Consider the following 19,255-nt stretch of genomic DNA (forward strand, 5'->3'; position numbering starts at 1 on the left):
TGTATAGCTTCTTCGCTTCTCCTTTTTATGACTATCTATAGGAAATAGAATGATCTCTATTTTGACGACTTAACTGCGACTATTGGATTCGAGGACAAAGAGCTTCAAGTGCCATAGAAACCTTCCGAATTAGTAGAAGAATGAGGATGATTAGGAGCCTGCCTAACTATGTATATTGAATCCAAGCCAATTGTACGATAGAATTATGAAAACATCCAAAATGACAAAGTTGAAGCGCATGATGTGAAAGTCTTGTCTTCCGGAAAGTTCGATTTGCGGGGCTACTTCGCCTTCAACTTCTCAACTTCGCAACATTCAGAACTTCAACAAATCATACACAATGTCCGCCGTGGTACATAGCGATGACCTCGACATGGAGCCTACGCTCCAGTCGATTCTCAACCAACACACTCTCCGTTGGATTTTCGTCGGAGGAAAAGGAGGTGTGGGTAAGACCACCACCTCGTGCTCGCTGGCGATCCAGTTGGCCAAAGTTCGCAAATCCGTCCTGCTCATTTCGACCGATCCCGCACACAACCTGAGCGACGCTTTCGGCCAGAAGTTTGGAAAGGAGGCCCGCCTGATCGATGGCTACTCAAACCTGAGCGCGATGGAGATTGACCCCAATGGAAGCATCCAGGATCTGCTCGCCACCGGAGATGGCCAGGGCGAGGATCCTATGGCGGGATTGGGCATGGGAAACATGATGCAGGATCTGGCATTCAGCGTAAGTGCTTATGTCGCCGTCGCGTAATCCTCTACGTGTCAATCTAACTCTTGGTGTTGCCAGATTCCCGGTGTTGACGAAGCTATGTCCTTCGCCGAAGTCCTAAAACAGGTCAAGTCGCTTTCCTACGAAGTCATCGTGTTCGATACCGCGCCGACCGGCCACACCCTTCGATTCCTACAATTCCCCACCGTGCTCGAGAAGGCGCTCGCCAAGCTCTCCCAGCTCTCCACCCAGTTCGGTCCCATGCTCAACTCGATTCTAGGCGCTCGTGGCGGTCTCCCTGGGGGTCAGAATATGGATGAGTTGCTGCAGAAGATGGAGTCGTTGCGCGAGACTATTAGCGAGGTCAATACGCAATTCAAGAACCCAGACATGACCACCTTTGTGTGTGTATGCATTGCAGAGTTCTTGTCGCTCTACGAGACGGAACGTATGATCCAGGAATTGACCAGCTACAACATCGACACCCACGCAATCGTTGTCAACCAGCTGCTATTCCCCAAAGAAGGAAGCAGTTGCGAACAGTGCACTGCCCGGAGAAAGATGCAGAAGAAGTACCTCGATCAGATCGAGGAGCTCTATGAGGATTTCAATGTGGTGCGCATGCCAATGCTTGTTGAGGAAGTGCGTGGGAAGGAGAAGTTGGAGAAGTTCAGTGAGATGTTGGTGACTCCATACGTGCCTCCGCAGTAAAGGCGATGTCGATGCGAGATATTTTGTTTTCGCTCATGTCGGACGAATTATGAAAAGACTAGAGAATATTACGTGAAGCGTTGGCCTTCTGGACTAAGATTGGAACCCATGTAGAGCACCGGGACATGAATTCATGCATATTCTGTCGGATTTTGACTGACCTGTGATTTGACCACATCTCGGTCGATCGGAGATACAACACAATCCTTGTCAAATGACATTGGACCTAATATATATCTGCGAGAGGGGAACTCCAATCGTTCCCTAGACTCGTCTCCATCTACCACGTGTTTCGACCACCCCCATATACAATATGATCTTGGCAATTCGGAATGCATGCCCTCGAAGCAAGTGTATGCCCCAAAAGTGAGAGATGCAGATGTCCTCGCTGCAGCTCAGTGGTCCCCGCGATCTCACGGCCACAATCCGTGGTGCCACGACACCACCGCATCAAGAACCAATTTGGCCCTGCATAGATTTGATAAAATCTGCGGTGAGAGAAAAGCAGACGTCAGAAGTCACTTCCACTTTCAAATATTCCTACAGGTACTCGTTTTTAGGGAAACACTCCCGGAGTAGTCCAATTCTATGCGCCCTGCGATTGATTCGAGCCCGATGCTCCTCCATGCAAGCCTCACTTTTGTCCAAGACAGGGCCCTTGTTACTCTATAGTAAGGAGTGGAAAAAGTGGGCAGACCAGGATTCCGTTTCATCCTGACGGTCAGAAGCTCTAAATTGACACACATCAAGGAAGGGAAAAAAAAGGGTTGGGCCTCGTTGGCCGATAAAGTGAGGCGGTTCTCTTGTCCTCCGCCCCCGTTCCGACATGAACCCTCCCCTCGAGGGGAGGACGCAGAATCTGAGCCGTCTCTGGTGATTTCCTGGTTTCCCATTCTTCTTTCCGCCTTCCGTGGAGACTCGCTCCAGAGTTACCGGATTCGTGGGTAAGTGGTTGGTTTAATTTGCCTATGTGCAGCCGACCTGGTGGATCGTGCTGTTGGAAGAAGGGGGGGGATACGCGGTCCCCTCTGCCGTTGACTTGTTGTGAAACCATATTCCGAAGGATCAAGGTTGGAGATTAGTGCATTTCCGATAGAGATCTGTCTTATTCGTCTCCGTCTCTGGTTGGATTTTTATTCGATCAACCAGGGTATCAACCAACATATTTATACTCCAAGTCTCGTCCTTCGGAGCTGTGCCAAAAGTCCCAAACAGAGCTTCCAAGCACGGACCGTGTCGAACTAGCAACCCTAGCCCTTACTTCGCCTCGCCTTGACGCCTCACCTCTTAGCCTTGACAATGTCTCCCGTCCAACAATACTGGCTTCCGGGATATGGGTTGTCCCGACATATTGTCCTAGGCCATATCCAGTACTTTCTTGGACCAACCGCAACAGTCAGACCCTACAGCTACCAGGTATGTCTTGCCATTGCTTCCACTACGCCTTCTATATAGCCTATTCTAACCAGATACCATTGCAGGGGCGCGAAGGTTATCTCATCAATGGCGTGCCACTCACGCGGGTTTGTTTCCCCTATCTTTATTTAAGCATGAATTTAAGATTGGAAAGAGAAACCAAACATTACACACCACTAACTCCTCCGAACAGGAACAAATTGATGATCTCGCGGTAATGTCCCGAGAGTATGAGAAGCAAGAAGCTACTCGCATGACCCACAACATCAGCGGCGCCTCGACTTCTAGCCCCAGCAGCGACAACCCGGCAGCTCAGTCTGAGCCATACATCAATGAAATCATCCCTATTAACCAACCGGGAACACGCAGGCCTGCAGACTCGCGAGGCGGTCGTTGAGACCGATGTCATTTCATTGCTTCCGTCCATTGGACTCGGTGTTCCTTTTCCAGCCCTGGGCTCCGCTCTAGGATTCCGTCGGAGAACATTATGAGGATGGAACTCCTTGTATGGCCTGATACTGCTCCGTTTAGCCTTCGTTCCTCGGGGGCTGGCCACATGGATATCCAAACCTTGACTCTGTTGCCCAGGCTCCCTGGCGGAATCCTTGAATCGCAGAAGCCACCGGATGGACCAGTGATGGAAAGGAACACCAATCCTGGAATGGAAGCGGCTGTTGTGGGCAATAGCGGTAGCCCTGTTTTGAGCATGTGCCTTTTGTTTCGTTCTGATATACCCTTCTTTCAACCCTTTTAGTCTCTTATAGGTCAAATTTGATTGTATACATTTGAATTTTGGATCAAGGCTGTTAGCCTATAGCAAATCATAAGCTCGACTGATTTATTGGGGCTGGGGGAAATAAGGCAAGCGGAATGATCCTCAACTATGGCTGGAATAGAATATAAACGTCAAACGAGTATTATGCTGACACCCCGAATGGAATCAATATATTTAGTTCTCCAAAGCTGATATGATATAGTTACGAGGTATCAATAATATTCTAACTTGAGAACAAGGATACTTCGGAACAAATATTGTCAAGAAAGACATCATCTTTCACTCATCTCTATAGACCATTCGTAACAGCATAGATAAATCAGACCCTAAGATCAAAGAGCCTACTACATCATATCTCCATCTCTCATCTTTTTTCCCCTCCAAAGATTCGACGGGGGGCGCCATGAGTCTCTGGCTGCTTTTGGGGACCCTCCCTGTAAACCTCCAGGGTCAGAAGTGGCCAATACATAAAGAGGATCTGACACAGGAAGTAAACATATGGGGAGAGAGTGATTGCATAAGAACTGCAAGACTAAAGAGGTAAAAGAAATAAGTGTGGACCACCGAAAAAACGCCAGCCGGATGCCACTCTGCATGAGGTCCCCAAACAACCGTGTTGTGACCTACACGGGGGGATCACTGGAAAAAAATGGGGCAGGCAGAAACAAGTTGGAAATCACATAACAGAGAGAATTTCAGTTTTCAACATCAAGGTCATGCGGGTGTTTTTTATTTTGCAACAGCCGAGCTCAAGACTTGTGTGCGGAAGAAGGCACCCTTGGTTTTCTCGATGACTTGCTGGTAGACCGACTGAGGGGGGTGGTTCATGATGACAGTGCCCTCCTTGTAATCGATCTTGGCGTCAACCCGGGTGTCGCGAATAAGGTTGACAATCCACTTCTCACCCTCGTCCTGGTTGAGACCGAGGCGGGCTGAAAGGTCCCTAAAAAAGAAACCGTTAGTCTACTGTTCATGCCTATTTTCCCAATATAAATAACATACTTGATATCGATACGCTGATGAATCTTGCAGTAGCTCTCGGAGATGAGATGGCGGGCAGCGTCAACGAAAGCGTCGGCAGCCGACACAAGGAAGAAATCGCTGCGCAGCACATCCTCTGCCTCGCCGAGCTTCTTCTGTGCTTCCTCGAAATCGAAATCGACGTAAAGGGCCTTGACGAAATCGGTGACGGGGTCGGTGTACTCGTAGTCCTCCTGGCGCACAACGCGGATCAGATCCTTCAATTGCTTCTGGTAGACACCGGAGTGCTTGTGGGGGCGGCTACGGTTGGTGATGACAGCGGCGGCAAGGTACCGCAAAACCCAAGGGCAGCTGGTCTGAATGGTGTTGATGTAGGCGGGAGAGAAGAAGAGGTCGGTGAGGACGTCGCGGGCGGGGTCGTGGTTGAAGAAGGGGAACAGAGACCAGTGAATGAGCCACGAGCGGTTGTTGAGTTGAGCCAGGGGGTTGTTGAACAGGCGAGTCTCAATTGAGTCCTTGACCTTCTGAACCTCCTCCATCGCACCCTCCCAGTTGGTGGTCAAGATCTCTGATGCGAGCTTACCCCATGTGGCGGCGGCAACCTTGTCGTTGTCAGTGGACAGAACACGGAACTGGTAAAGCAGCTCAGCGGCATTTCCATAACTGCCGCAGCTGTACTGGAACCGTCCGTAGTCGTAGAGAGAGTTGACCATCTCGTTAGTGACACCGTGCTGCTCCTCGAGGAACCGCAAGTTGGCGGCCTTGTCGCTTCGTAGGTTGCCCACGACCTCCTCGTCCTGCAACAATTCGGAAATCTTCTCGCTCTGATCCTGGTAATGCTGTAGCTTGGCCAGAACCTCCTCGCGCTTCTTCACAAACTCCTCGGGAATCGTGTCGGAATCGTTGATCTCCTGCCACAAGTTGGCGACGTAGTCGGTCATGTTGGTGTGCTTCAAGAGCTCGTACTTCGCCCGAGTAATTTCCTTGTCCTCCTCATCGCCGGTAGCGCTGAATTCGAGTAGGGGAAAGACGAGGTGACGGTCGAGGTACGGGATGAGTCGGGGCAGCAAATCATGCTGGGAAGCGATATCCTCGGCGGTCTTAGGCTGGTGAGCAGCAGCTCCGCTGAGCATAGTCTCCGCGGTAGGGGGGGGCGTTGTCTGCCATATTGGATATCAAAAGATGGCAGAGGGGGGTAAAGGGTCTAGAGGGGGATACAAAGGCCAACCGCGATCAATGGAGAATTTGCAGATTGTGCGGGCGTCGGTGGCCCTAAACCCTTTTTGGAAGTGGGTGCTGGGAAAGCGGTGGCAGAAAATCTGAGCAGAGGAGCATCTGATGTCGCTCTCCGATCTTCCCAGTCTCTGCCTTGATATCCCCATATCCTCCAACCAGGTCCTTTCTTTGTGTCCTTTAGAACGCGAGAAATGCCGTCTCTTCTATACTCCAGCCCGTCCTCGGCCATGCGAAAGCAGGTCTCGGCCATTCCTCTTCGCGTCAGCTCTGCGCAGTCCGTGGCTTCCGTTCAGACATGTAGTTCATTTTCCACATTATGTCCTCAGGCAAGGCTGAAAGCTTCACGTACGTTACTTTTTGCTCAGTCTTATTTTGATCGCTTGATCTCCTAGGAACTACAAGAGCAAAGCCGAACCCTCGGGTCCTGTATTGTCTTGTAACCAACAAAGAGAGAAAGAAAATGACAAAAAACACGCATATATGCTGTGTCGGTTTCGTTTCGACCGAGGAAACGGCGCATGACTAACCCTTCATCTCAGATCGTCCTCAATTCTCCCTCCCTACTCTTCCTACCCGTCAAAGCCGTACCTTTCTCGCTCAGCTCGGCCGTCAAGCGCAAGCCCTGAAGCAACAATCTAACACCCCATCAGCGGCCCCATCCCCAGCCACATCAGACAAGAAATCCAGTCCGACCCTGCAGCTCACCAATCTCCCCTATTTCGTCCGTCGCACTGCCTCCAATCAGCTGCCTGTCTACGTCGTCACAAAGGCCGGCGGTACCAAACAACTCACCAAGCTCCAGAAGACCGAAGGCGATCTAGTCGCGCTCCGCAACGACCTGGCTTCTGCCCTGGGTGTTGTTGATGGAAACAAGCCCAATCCGGATGTTAGTCTCAACCAACTGACTGGCCATATCATTGTCAAGGTATGTTTGCTTTACAGTGCAATCAATTGTCATGCGACAGAAACTAATATATTGGTTAGGGCTGGCGCAAACCTGAGATTTTGAACTTCCTCAATGAGCGGAAATTCTAAATACTCTCTTCTCTAACACCTCAAATTTCATCTCATGCGCTCGCGATTGAAGGTCTCACCAATATTTCGAGCGGTCCAAGATTCACTCTCAAAAAGCATCATCATACCTCTTTTGCGAGGGGTATGCTAGAGCATACTTCTCGGAGAGAGCAAGAATCACATCACGTCGAAAACAAGGGAGGGGAAAGAAAAAAACGAACGCTCACGATGGTCCCTGATGTGGATGGATATTATCTATTTCCTTGATCTCTTCTTCCTCTTCCCTCGGTGCATACCTTAATCTCGTTGCGGGTTGTTTTTCTTCCTTTTCTTCCTTTTCATTTTCATTTGGTGTTTGTCTCTTGTTTATCCGGTCGTGTCTTCTGGCGTCCACCTGCTTTTTTCTTGTTTTGCTCCCCTGCTTTTCCCATCTGTAACACTCAATCTGTACATTTTCGATGACTCTATGGATGCTAGTGCTTTTATATTGAATGACTACATGCATTTCCATTCGGAAATCTCCCAGGAAACTCGTATTGGTGCGCAGTATGTTTGCTCCTGTCTGCAATTAGAATGCACGACCTATTTAATGCCAAGCGGATGGAATTGAGTGCGCGGGTGCCCTCTTCTGTCTCTCTTCTGTCTCTGCTAGATACTTTGATGTGGCTGGGTCGAACTACGAACGTGAATCTACGAATTTAAATGGAATCAATCATGATGCAAGTATCTCTCGATTTGTGTCGAGGGTATTTTGAGCATTGTACACCGAATCAGAACAGAACGCTATCTCACGAGAACAAAAATAAAATCCCCATCACCCACCAGCGCCCAAAAGATAAGAATAGAAAGACTGACAGTCGACAGACATGAGAGTACAAATGACATGAGAGAAAATCAAGATTGTCGTATATGCTAAGTGGAGGATCCGATTTCTCCAAAGGCAGGACTGGAACGAAACTAACCTGTCACCAGCGCATTGGAGGTTCATGCAGACATCATTTACTCCGCCAACCGAGCATATGTGAGGAGTTGGCGAACAACACCACCATCGATGTTGGGGAGGAGTAGTGCACCTAGCAGACTTTCTTTTCTGGGAAGGATTCCGGATGGGATGTTAAGAGGGGAGGTGTTGTCGACTTGCTTTGATTTTTCGGCGAGTCGGCGTAGAATCCCCAGTCCTCGATTGACAATCGAGCTGAAGGCATATGCGTCGGCTTCGGCCTGGCTTCTTTGCCGCATGTTGATTTGTGGGATTCGTTCTGTGCACAGTGCGCAGGAAAGTCGCAGGAGATGGACAGCGAACCCATCAACTGACTCAAGCCATGCTTTGGCAAGAGAGCCATCGGCAAATGTGGTGAGAACATCGGCCGACAAAAGACCTTGCATCAAAAACACTTTGCGTGCGTCCACAACGGCCATGGGCTTTTTGTCGGGGACACAGGAGATGGCAAGCCCAAACGCGCGGGTTAACAACTCTGGCTGGGGAGGTGCAGACCCATCACCAGAGAAGATGGCTTTGAAGAAAGTTCGGTTCGGGTCATCTCTAGCCAACATTTTGGCCAACCCGTCAACGGCAGCTGGGGTGTACCGATCAACCGAAGAGTTGAATGCAGTAAACATCACTTTTCCAGCGGGTGATATGGGTTCAGGTTCAGGCGAGAACGCCAACAAGAAAATCAACAGATTCAGCGCCTCGTCCTTGCCGGGGATTTGAACAACATGCGCCAAGTTACTCAGCAAGATCACTGCATCCTTCATAAAGTCTAACGTGTTGTGGCTTGTCCGCAGGAACATCTTGCGAGTTCCCATGTAACGAAAGACGGAGGAAAACAGCTGAGCGACAGGGGGGATACCGAGAGATAAGAAATTCGTCTCGCTGAACGAGAAATTGCGCAGGATAGTGGTGATACAGATGAGTCGATCGACGGCCCGGTCTAGTTCGTACTCAATACTTCCAAATTCGGGAACATCTAAGAGCGATGTGTTTTCGGACTGGCAGTCCCGTGTGACTTCATCATAGGAACGGAGAGTCATAGTATCCGAATCTTCCAAGGTGTGCTTTGCTAGAAGGTCGGCCTGGTCTTCAGCGCAGTCGATCAGGCTCTCTACCAAGTCATCACAATTCTCCAATGATATCTGAACAGATGGTTCACCAGAAAGTGTTGTGAGGGTATCTAAAGCAACTCGTATCTCCGCGTAGATCCCGGACTTGAGCGCCATTGTCAAGGCGTGGATATCGACAATTCCTAGTTCTGCAAAGCCTGGCACATCTGGCTTTAGCCTCGAGATATCCTCGCCAATCTGATACATCTCATCAATGGCAATGGGCCCGTGGAATCGGTTTCCTTTCAGAACCATGGGTTTGAAGGTTTCCTCAATAGGGCGTTTTACCAGCTGCTCGGATTTTTGTTCTTGTTGTCCTGGCTGCTGTTGGCCCGGAACAGGCGTAACACCCTTCACAGATTGGGGAGAAGGAGCTGCGAACTGTCCGGTGGCTTCAGTGAGTGGAACAGGTGGTTGCGACGCCCTCGAGATGCTTGACCGGTGTCCGGCCTGTGCTGGCCTGCTTTGGCTTCGTGCGTGCGTTGGCGTTGCAAATCCATTCACTGGGGCATTATTATGAATTGGCGTGTGATTCTGGGGGGACTGTGCCATCGCCTGGGCTTGCTCAAAGCCCGGATTAGGCTTCACTGAAGGTGACTGGAATTGACTAGGCGGCCGCTGTATGCCGCCTTGATGTTGCAGTTGTTGCTGTTGCTGCTGCTGCTGTTGTTGTTGTTGTTGTTGCTGCTGTTGCTGCTGCTGCTGCTGCTGTTGCTGTTGCAATTGCTGCTGCTGCTGTAATTGCTGCTGTTGCATTTGCTGCTGCTGTTGCTGCATGTGGTCCGCCATTTGTTTTTGTTGTGAGCTGATGAAAGCTTGTTCGTAAGGAGCTAAGTTCCTTGAGTGGTGAGCTTGAATCTCCTGGGCAGCCATAGGATATTGCATCTGGGGGAATTGCAGCTGATGTGCAACTGCTGGCCACATATTCGTTGCTGTGACCTTTTTCGATCCTCCCATCTTCATCACTGTGGCGTAGAGCTGAACGAGGTTGATCGGACGTCCACTGACAATAGGATTTGTATCCACAGAAAGATTCTGGCTCATCATGAATTTTTGCAATGAGCGCAAAAATCCTTCCGGGTTACTGGGTTTGGGGACGTTCGACTGCATGTTCGGTGGCATTTGTCTCATACCCCCCATGGACTGCTGAGGATTGCCCATCGGGTTCATGCCTCCTTGAACCTGCCGTCCAGCCATTGCAGCATTGGGATTCATCCGTGACTGTTGCTGCATGGCATGCAGCCGCTGTTGTTGATTCGCTAGAGCTTGGTGGTAGCCCTGGGGTACTTGTTGCATGCCGTTGAACTGCGGCGCGAGCATCGAGGGTTGGGGGGGGCCCGAAGTCATTCCAAACTGCTGCGCCTGCATAAAGTTGGCGTTCTGGGGCGTATTCACGCGACTGCCATGATCCGACTGCGATGGGGACATATGGGGTCCGGGGTGCGGACCAGCGGGCGAGAAGGGGCTCGGAGAAGCCGTTCCCATGCGAGCGCTTTGTTGATCAAAGTCCTGCATAATAGGCGAATGCGTTACATTCGGAGACGCTCCCTGCTGAAGATGCTGGTACGGGGTTGGGTGTTGCGGAAATTGCGGATTGCCGTTAGTCGGTCCTTGATAACCTGGAAACGGCTGGTGAGGGGTCTGAGATCGCGACCCCGTTAAACCGCCCGGTACTGGTCTTGGTGACATGGGCATGCCATCTTCTGGCCGCGCTCGCTTGGATGGAATCACTTGGTTTGGATTGTGGAAGCCTGGGGAGGCGTTCCGTGGCACGCCATTATTGAACATGCGCTGGAATTGAGATGGGTCCTGGGGGGTCGGGGAGCCATGAAGGAACGCAGTAGAGGGATCTATAGTGGATGGATGAAAGGCGCCATTATCCTGGCCAGGAATATTCGAGGCGTCGAGCCAGGCATTCATGTCGTGCGGTTTTCCTAACCCATCTACCTAGGACGAGTCAGCACGCGAACATTGGCTCATGCAACCATCGCTACAATGTGCAAATATGTCATCTAAGAATAGAATCAAGCAAGTATAGGATTCGATCCAATGATGGACGATCAGGTGGACGCGTCGGGAGTGAGATGTTTGGGAGTCGCGCCCAGACCCGGTCGCGACACGGGTCAAAGAGAAGGTGGGGAGGGAAGGCACAACCATGGGGAATATTAGAGATAATAAGGGGGGGGGAAATGAGGGGAGGGAATGAGGTACATACCGATAAGGCTGGAGTGACTTGAATTCCGCTTTTTATACGGATGACTGAAGCCGGGTCCCGGAACTGGCAGATGGATATGAAGGGGACAGAGGTTGGCCAGGGAAAGTCACGTGGTGTGGAAACCTAAGGCAACAAACCACGGAGGAGGACGGGAGGCAAAGGCGTCCAAGATGGGATAATGGGGGTGGGAAGGGGGGGGAGGTCAGAGGCTGGGGTAAGCTAAAATGTTAGCAAATCATAGACCAGCAACGTCACTCTTGATCTCTAAAGAGCCAAGCTATAATAATGGGAAGCTCGTTCAGAAACCACGGGGCAAATGACGGTTACAGAACAAGGGCAGGACAAAAGGGGGTGCGTGGCCACAACCCAATAATCTCAATACCGTGTAAATAATAGGAGGAGAACAAGAAAAAAAAGCAAGCGACACGATCCGATCAACCGAAATGGTGTACTTACCAATTCACATCCGTTCAGTTAGGGATGAAGGGGGAAGTGGAGAGAGGAGAGGGAAAATTACTGACAGGTCAGAGCTTTCAGTAACATCAACCCGGAGTCTTGTGCGGGTTACTTGTGTTACTGGGTTAGTTCTTGTCTTTTAGAATCTCGTCCTGCTGCAGTTTTCTTCGTCTTTTCTCGCTCGTCTCTTTCTTTCTCTTTTTTGGGCGTTCATTTTTTCCCCTTTGGGTCTGGATTTCCCATTGGGTTTAGTTATCTTGTTCAGAGCGGGTGTTGCCAGCCTCAACCTGCATATGAAAGAGACTGGCCACACATAGGGGAAAATAATGGGAAAAGCCAGGCAATAGTGATAATATGAAGGAAATTCTCTTTCTGAGAGAAAATTCTCATAAAAATTCCCATCTTCCCCTCGGATTTGGTGAATCAGCGAAACGATGATCCATTCCAACGGTCTGCCCGAGTCAGGTTAGATCGTATACTCCAACCCCGATATGGCCTGAGGTTAGCAGCCACCCTAGGGATAAATCCCAATGGGAAAAAATTGCCATGGAAAATGGAGTATTTTCAGACCATCATCTGGGGGAAGGGGAAAAGAAATAATGGAGGAGAGAAAGAGAGAGAAAAGATCTAGAGCCGCGACGGTGGCCAGCGGTTCTCCTTATATAAAGCTCGGGCTAGCGTCTGATAATCATGTCGATGCGCGCCCAATCCTCCGAAATCACCAAAAATTCGAGGTTAACAACTAAGAGTGGATTGACCTGGGTTTTCTAGTCACCCCCGTGCTAGGATCCGACTCGATCCGCGTGGGAAATCATGACGGCTTTGGTGCCTGTCCCACCTACCGTGTCTCGGCCTACTCCACCACTAGAGATGATTGGATCAACTTTTCTTCATTTCCCTTCTGTAGGGCTTCGGGGGCAAGCTTGAGGTCATGACTAACTCCAAGGGGACGGATGCTTGTAACTGTCTAAAGGCCCTTGCGCATGGCGGTTCAATATGATATTATCCCACGTCGAACCTGATCAGGTGTCCAAATTGACATACGTTGTGTATCTACATGTCACTAGATGAAACAAATACCCCAGGCAGAGCGTGAGATCCTCGTTATTGGCTCTAAGGCTGCATATTCCGCAGTAGCCGCTAGCGTCTGACCATAAATTTGGATTGATACACTCACCTGGACAAGATTGGTACATATTGGGTATCTGGGCACGATACAGGAGGAATATGATTAGAGCTATCAAGGATTTCCAAGGTTCGGTGTAATTTATCCCACAGTTCTGGGCGAGATTATTGCATTGCAAGTTGACGGGCGCTTGGTTTAGTAGTGTACCGTATCGCCAATAATTGCCACAACATTGAATCTTTAACCTTCGAATGATGCGAGTAAACCACATGTACACCGTATTGTAGAAAATAATGGGACTAACAGGATGTGGGACTTATGATATATCTTTCATGACCCTAACAAACTGGAACTAAATCTACGGAGTACAACATACAAACTGTTGGCAAGACCAGTCGACATCACGTGATGGATAAGCTTCCTGCCCCATAGCATCGAAAGCTCCAGATGGCTGAACTCCGAGCCCTTCACACAGCGCGTCATTCACCAACCATCTTCAAAGCTCATCACATTTCCTTCCATTTCCAGCTGATACACACACTCTCCTTGCTCATCTTGCTCACTATCCAAAGTATTCACCATGGGAGACGTTGCCGTGGAGTACCCGGCGAACAACGTCACGCCTCTTACCAAACTCGACGCCCTTGCCAACTTGGATTCCCTCGATGGTACAGGGGCTGATGGAAATGATGAATATGCTACCCTTAAGAGGCTACAGAGACATCTCGAGTATGTCTGACCATTAGTGGATGGAGTGGTCTTTACTGACGTCGAGCACAGGTATATCCAACTGCAGGAGGAATACATCAAGGATGAGCAGAGGTATGCTTATTGAGTTCTGTTATTGAAGATTCGCATCAGTGGCTAACCACCATCGTCCGATACAGGAGCTTGAAGCGGGAGCTGGTTCGGGCACAAGAAGAGATCAAGCGCATACAGAGTGTGCCATTGGTCATCGGACAATTTATGGAGGCAATCGATCAAAAGTATGCCTTTTGGTGTCTGGACCCCTAGGCGAGATCATCGGTTGCTAACTCACTTCTCTTAGCACCGGCATTGTGCAAAGCTCGACTGGTTCTAATTACGTCGTCCGTATCCTCTCCACTCTCGACCGCGAGAAGTTGAAGCCTTCATCCTCGGTCGCCCTTCACCGCCACTCCAATGCCCTTGTCGATATTCTTCCTCCCGAGGCTGATTCCTCTATTGCGATGCTGGGTGAGAACGAGAAGCCCGATGTAACGTACGCAGATGTCGGTGGTTTGGATATGCAGAAACAGGAGATTCGGGAGGCCGTCGAGCTGCCTTTGACGCATTTCGAACTCTACAAGCAAATTGGTGGGTAGTTATGGAGATCCGTTGCGGGTAATGGGTCCGCTAACAAATTTCAGGTATCGACCCTCCTCGTGGTGTCTTGCTCTATGGCCCCCCCGGAACCGGAAAGACCATGCTGGTGAAAGCCGTGGCCAACAGCACAACCGCCAGCTTCATTCGTGTCAACGGATCAGAGTTTGTACAGAAGTATCTAGGAGAGGGACCTCGTATGGTTCGTGACGTCTTCCGGATGGCTCGTGAGAACTCCCCAGCCATCATCTTCATTGATGAAATCGACGCGATCGCCACGAAGCGTTTCGATGCCCAGACTGGTGCCGATCGTGAAGTTCAGCGTATCCTACTGGAGTTGCTGAACCAGATGGACGGTTTCGAACAAACCAGCAACGTCAAGGTCATCATGGCCACAAACCGAGCCGACACCCTGGACCCGGCTTTGCTGCGTCCTGGTCGTCTGGACCGGAAGATCGAGTTCCCGAACCTGCGTGACCGACGTGAGCGCCGATTGATCTTCACAACCATCGCGGCAAGGATGTCACTGTCCCCCGAGGTCGACCTTGACGCCTTGATTGTGCGCAACGACCCGTTGTCTGGTGCTGTTATTGCTGCTATCATGCAGGAGGCTGGTCTGCGGGCCGTCCGCAAGAACCGTTACAATATTATCCAATCCGACCTTGAAGATGCTTATGCCGTCCAGGTGAAGACTGGACAGGATGATGACCGGTACGTTTATTGTTTGATTTTTGAGGTTTTATATGTCACTAACTGGGTTCTTGCAGTCCTGACTTCTACCGGTAAATGCTTGAGTCTCTCGGGGACGTTGGTACAAGTGATAAAAGCTTGGTTTTCCTCGCCAGTTGTATTATCAATAATATGCGCCATGTGTCACAATGTTTGGATTATGTGTTGATCGTAAGGTCTCCGTTTAGATTGTAGATGTAGATTGTAAAGTACACCCTGCCCGTAGACCACTTTCTTGAGAATGCGAATGGACGTTCTTCTAGACACATAGGTGCCTTAGATGTTTTCTCCTGTCATTCTCCTACAGAATCACCGATGTGATCTCAATGGTATATTATATATTATTAGTTTTTGGATACAGATAACTCGAATGTTGCGATATATATATCCATCTACCCCGTAAAGACACCAGAATCTGTCAAAAGCATCAATAATTAGTTAATCAGTTAATTATTATATCGATGGACTGAGTCAGCCCTAACGAACCCAGTAGGAAACTAGTTCAATTGGAAAGTAATGTGTTATAACTATGTAGAGATCAGCATTTGCGTAGCATAGAGCAGGTCAACATCTCCTTCAATCGGATTAGGTATGAACTAGGCCAAATTGGGTAAGCGGGTGTTATTCAGGTGTTAGTATTTGGGGGTTGCTAGTTAACTAGTTACTCCGTACTCCGTATACGAATCCTCTTACTCCGTACTTTTACTTGGCCTTGAGGATGTTTTTAGTGGACAAAGCTCACCTTAGTATACATATCCATCCAAGTCACGAGTAGGAATATGCTAAAATATGTAAAAAAAGGACACAACAGTGAGGATTCGCTGGTGGTCACTAACTGCCTAATAATGGCATCCAAACGATAATATTGCGCAGCATTTTATTTGTATTGTATTGTAAAATAACGCTATTGCACGCTGTAATTTAAAATGGGGGAAATCGCGACTGTGAGACTCACCTGTAGCGCATCTGCCTGACACCAAACAGACGCAGTTGACACTACCCTCTTCATAACGTACGGAGTGAAGATAAGCTTATGTTTTCTTAACGCTTTCTTCAACTAATATTGCATATCGGAAGTTATATTAACTAGGATATCTCGCTGGGTTGGGCCTATGGTCGACGATGGAAGAAAGCAGCATCGTGCCACTGCCTCCGTTCAATCAAGGCAGAGCAGCGGAGCTCATGTGGGTTCAACCCGAAAGATTCCTACCTAAGTATGGCAACTAACTAGCCAGAAAGTGTTGTGATTATTCCCGATTTCAAGAAGGATGGCGTGCCGATAGATCAATCCTGGAACTGGGTGAATTCCATGATGCCACAGGATGGAGCTACAGTTCAAACCCTTCGACTCCACTATCGTATCGACTGCAATAGTACCACATCAGTATGGCGTCAGCTCAGTGAGAAAGGGGAGGATTTGTTGAATATTCTCCACCGTGATGCATCTAAATACGAAGTATTGATCAACTGTGATATAGAGAGCAACAGAGAAACCTGATCGCTAACCGAGTCTGACCTCGACAGGTATTCCATAAACCATTGATATTCATCGGCCACGGATTCGGAGGGATACTCATCAAAAGAGTACAGTCTCTCTCCGAGGAGTTCTCGAGAACCTTGCTTACGAGATGTAGGCTGTGAGCATTCTCTCGAATCCTTCTTTACCTCTCGGAAACAGGAAGGCCGTTGATCTACTGGCCGGGATTATATTCTTCGGCACGCCACATAAGAAGAAAAATCACCCAGAAAGCGGGGCACGCGTAACATGGCTATTAAAGCACGCTGGTAGCATGCCGAAGCGGTTCCTGGCAATATCGGAGTTGGATTCCGTGGCACTTATCAACATCTGTGAGGATTTCGAGCAGTCGGACGTCCAGGCCCCCGTCCTTTCGGTATACGAAACCAAGCCCACCAAACTAAAAGAAAGGTTTTGGCTCTCTCGGTCTGAAGTCGTAAGTAAACGCTATCCGATAAGGTTGACAATACGGTCGACTCAAATTATATTTACCTATAGTTTGTGGACAAGACATTGGCAAGGACCTGGGCCTTGGAGGAAAAGCTTCTGCCGAGTGATGCAAACCATGATGCCATTAGCACCTTTCAACCTCAATCTACAGTCCACCAGGAGATCGGACTTCTTTTAATGTCTGCACTGCAAATGCACCAAATAGCTATGACTAAAAGCGCCATCAACGGTAGTGCTATAATCCTACCCCGTTAGGTTCTAGGTATTGCTGACACAATACAGCTCCAAATCCGACTGATCTGTGGAAGAGAGCAATCTCGTATGCATCCGTCAGCCGGAGTGAGTACTGCATTCTAGCTGACAAGGGAGGATGTACTGAATTATATTAGATCCCCAATCCAAACAAAGCCCACCGGAGGCACAACTTGGCTCTAGTATCCCGTCCAGCTTTGACCACGTTCCTTCCCAAGATCCCACCGAATATGTCAAGGAAGAGACCCTGCCGTCCCGACCCTGCTGGGAATTTGAACCTTTCGGGCACGAAGAGGAGTTTGTTGGGCGTGACGATGTTTTTGATATGATCGACCATGTTTTCGATACGATCGTTCCAGACCCAGCTGCCACAACCGATGGTAGCAGCACACACGAGCTTACATGTTGCTCGATTAGCGGACTCGGGGGAATAGGAAAGACACAGACTGCTATCGAATATGCCTGGTCGCGCCGGAAGTTTTTCGACGCGGTTTTTGTGGTTCAGGCTGATGGTGCAGCAAACCTGTCTGATAACTTTGCAGGAATTGCGTCCAAGCTTGGAATTCTAGACCCGATGGAAAAAAGCGAAAAATCCAGAGAGGAAACTGATCTGATTGTCAGTCGCAGCAAGGCAATGAAATGGCTCTCTGCTCCGAAGTTCGCCCCAACCACGAGTGATGACAACAGAACAGGCCGAGAGATCCCATGGCTTCTCATATTCGACAACGTTGAAGACGCATCGTTACTGCGTGACTATTGGCCAGTGGGAAGTGAAGGCTGTATACTGGTAACTACCCGGGATGAAAGAGCTGGTGATTATCTCCGGTCACAGGGCGCTATCACTCTGGATCGCCTGAGCACAAAATTCGGGGCAGATTTGCTTTTGCGATTGAGTTACTTACAAGCCAGCAATATCAACCTTCAAGACGCCTCGGCGATTGTCGAAAGGGTAGATGGACTGCCTATTGCGATTGAAAAGATTGCGGCCTACATTTACCGAAAGTCCATGTCCTTAAAAGAGTTCCTCAAGTTGTATGACAAGAGTCTCCTTGCACGCTCACCTTCCGAAGCCAATGAATCGTGGAGTCATACCATCGCCACTTCTTGGGCTCTGGACGATCTCAATGTCGCAGCGACAGCACTCATTGAGACTTTTGCTTGTCTTCATCCCGTATCTATTCAAGGATCGGCCGAAAAACGACCCGACGTGCAACCTTCTTTGGTTGGATTCCCTATAGATGCGCTTGAATACATTGCGGCACGCTCTGAGCTAGCCAAAGGATCATTGATAAGGTTCAACATGGAGACTGAGGTAGTCATCATGCACCGTTTGGTCCAAGACATAGTTCTCGCACGTATGAGTGACGCTCGACGACTTGCAACATGCGGTTTTGCTATCAGGATGCTTCTCTCTGCTTGGCCCACGACCAGTCATAATTTCGAGCACGAGACACGGCACTGGACGGTTAAAGAAGGGCTGCGTCAACACATTTTACGCTTGGCTGAAATTGCACGGAAATACAGTCTCGATCGTCTCGATCTACCCACTAAACGCAGCTTCGTTAAATTACTTCAAAACGGAGGGTGGTGAGTGATAATTTCGAAAATCCTGAATTTAATGGCACTAATACGATCTTAAAAGGGACCTCCAAGAGCGCGGCAACTTCGTTGATGGTAAGCCGCTCTATGCACTTGCTGTTGATCTCTGCGAGAATAATTCGGAGGCAATGTTAGACCTCCGCGCTGACATTGCCTTTAATTTGGCCAATGTTGCAAGTGAGACAAATCAATTTCAGTCTTGTCTCAAGCATGTGCGGGAGCATCTCCATCTTCGACTACGCCTTGATGCCGGGAACGAATTGGCAAGTGCGGACACCGGCATTGCCTATAGCTCGCTTGGTCTGGGCTTGCTGTTAACCGGGAAATATGAAGAGGCCGTCAAGCAATGTGATAAATCGATTGAAATATACGGGAAGCGACCAGAGACTCTGGACAACACTTTCTATCCCACATTTCCCCATATTCACCGCGCTCTGGCTCTCACAGGTGCTGGAAGACCAGGGGACGCGGAGGATGGTTTGTTGGGGGGTTCTCAAGTGGCGTGAAGAGCACTGTGGTCCTGATGATAATGAATCTTTCAAGTATGCTTCTGATAATGGGCATTCTCCTGGCCTGTTATAACTACGGATATCTAATCCTCGAAACCTTTAGATTCGGATATG

General features: G+C 49.3%; 7 protein-coding genes across 7 annotated transcripts; 5 read left to right on the forward strand and 2 right to left on the reverse strand.

Moving 5' to 3' along the window:
- Positions 1 to 340: 340 nt before the first annotated feature.
- On the forward strand, positions 341 to 1,423 carry N7518_001728 (ArsA family ATPase; the record flags this gene model as incomplete). The annotated part of the gene is made up of 2 exons (XM_057182656.1): positions 341 to 727; positions 791 to 1,423. 2 exons carry the CDS (start codon positions 341 to 343, stop codon positions 1,421 to 1,423), a joined length of 1,020 nt encoding a protein of 339 aa, XP_057044106.1.
- Positions 1,424 to 2,722: 1,299 nt separating this feature from the next.
- Positions 2,723 to 3,236, forward strand: N7518_001729 (uncharacterized protein; the record flags this gene model as incomplete). Its single annotated transcript, XM_057182657.1, has 3 exons — positions 2,723 to 2,839; positions 2,905 to 2,946; positions 3,033 to 3,236. 3 exons carry the CDS (start codon positions 2,723 to 2,725, stop codon positions 3,234 to 3,236), a joined length of 363 nt encoding a protein of 120 aa, XP_057044107.1.
- Positions 3,237 to 4,343: 1,107 nt separating this feature from the next.
- N7518_001730 (eukaryotic translation initiation factor 3 subunit E) lies at positions 4,344 to 5,728 on the reverse strand (the record flags this gene model as incomplete). The annotated part of the gene is made up of 2 exons (XM_057182658.1): positions 4,344 to 4,557; positions 4,617 to 5,728. The coding sequence occupies 2 exons, from the start codon at positions 5,726 to 5,728 to the stop codon at positions 4,344 to 4,346; spliced, it is 1,326 nt and encodes a 441-aa protein (XP_057044108.1).
- Positions 5,729 to 6,022: 294 nt separating this feature from the next.
- Positions 6,023 to 6,866, forward strand: N7518_001731 (mitochondrial 54S ribosomal protein mL49; the record flags this gene model as incomplete). The annotated part of the gene is made up of 3 exons (XM_057182659.1): positions 6,023 to 6,176; positions 6,371 to 6,756; positions 6,816 to 6,866. 3 exons carry the CDS (start codon positions 6,023 to 6,025, stop codon positions 6,864 to 6,866), a joined length of 591 nt encoding a protein of 196 aa, XP_057044109.1.
- A 978-nt stretch (positions 6,867 to 7,844) lies between these two features.
- On the reverse strand, positions 7,845 to 10,868 carry N7518_001732 (putative ARID/BRIGHT domain protein (SWI1); the record flags this gene model as incomplete). The annotated part of the gene is made up of 1 exon (XM_057182660.1): positions 7,845 to 10,868. One exon carries the CDS (start codon positions 10,866 to 10,868, stop codon positions 7,845 to 7,847), a length of 3,024 nt encoding a protein of 1,007 aa, XP_057044110.1.
- Positions 10,869 to 13,325: 2,457 nt separating this feature from the next.
- rpt3 (proteasome regulatory particle base subunit RPT3) lies at positions 13,326 to 14,872 on the forward strand (the record flags this gene model as incomplete). Its single annotated transcript, XM_057182661.1, has 6 exons — positions 13,326 to 13,474; positions 13,526 to 13,567; positions 13,633 to 13,731; positions 13,794 to 14,080; positions 14,134 to 14,797; positions 14,854 to 14,872. The coding sequence occupies 6 exons, from the start codon at positions 13,326 to 13,328 to the stop codon at positions 14,870 to 14,872; spliced, it is 1,260 nt and encodes a 419-aa protein (XP_057044111.1).
- Positions 14,873 to 16,605: 1,733 nt separating this feature from the next.
- Positions 16,606 to 19,138, forward strand: N7518_001734 (uncharacterized protein; the record flags this gene model as incomplete). Its single annotated transcript, XM_057182662.1, has 5 exons — positions 16,606 to 16,767; positions 16,830 to 17,010; positions 17,064 to 17,120; positions 17,171 to 18,620; positions 18,676 to 19,138. 5 exons carry the CDS (start codon positions 16,606 to 16,608, stop codon positions 19,136 to 19,138), a joined length of 2,313 nt encoding a protein of 770 aa, XP_057044112.1.
- Between the last annotated feature and the right edge of the window lie 117 nt (positions 19,139 to 19,255).

This window comes from Penicillium psychrosexuale, assembly GCF_028828465.1.
Source record: "Penicillium psychrosexuale strain IBT 29551 chromosome Unknown utg000002l, whole genome shotgun sequence".
In the NCBI taxonomy this organism is placed as follows: Eukaryota; Fungi; Ascomycota; class Eurotiomycetes; order Eurotiales; family Aspergillaceae; genus Penicillium; species Penicillium psychrosexuale.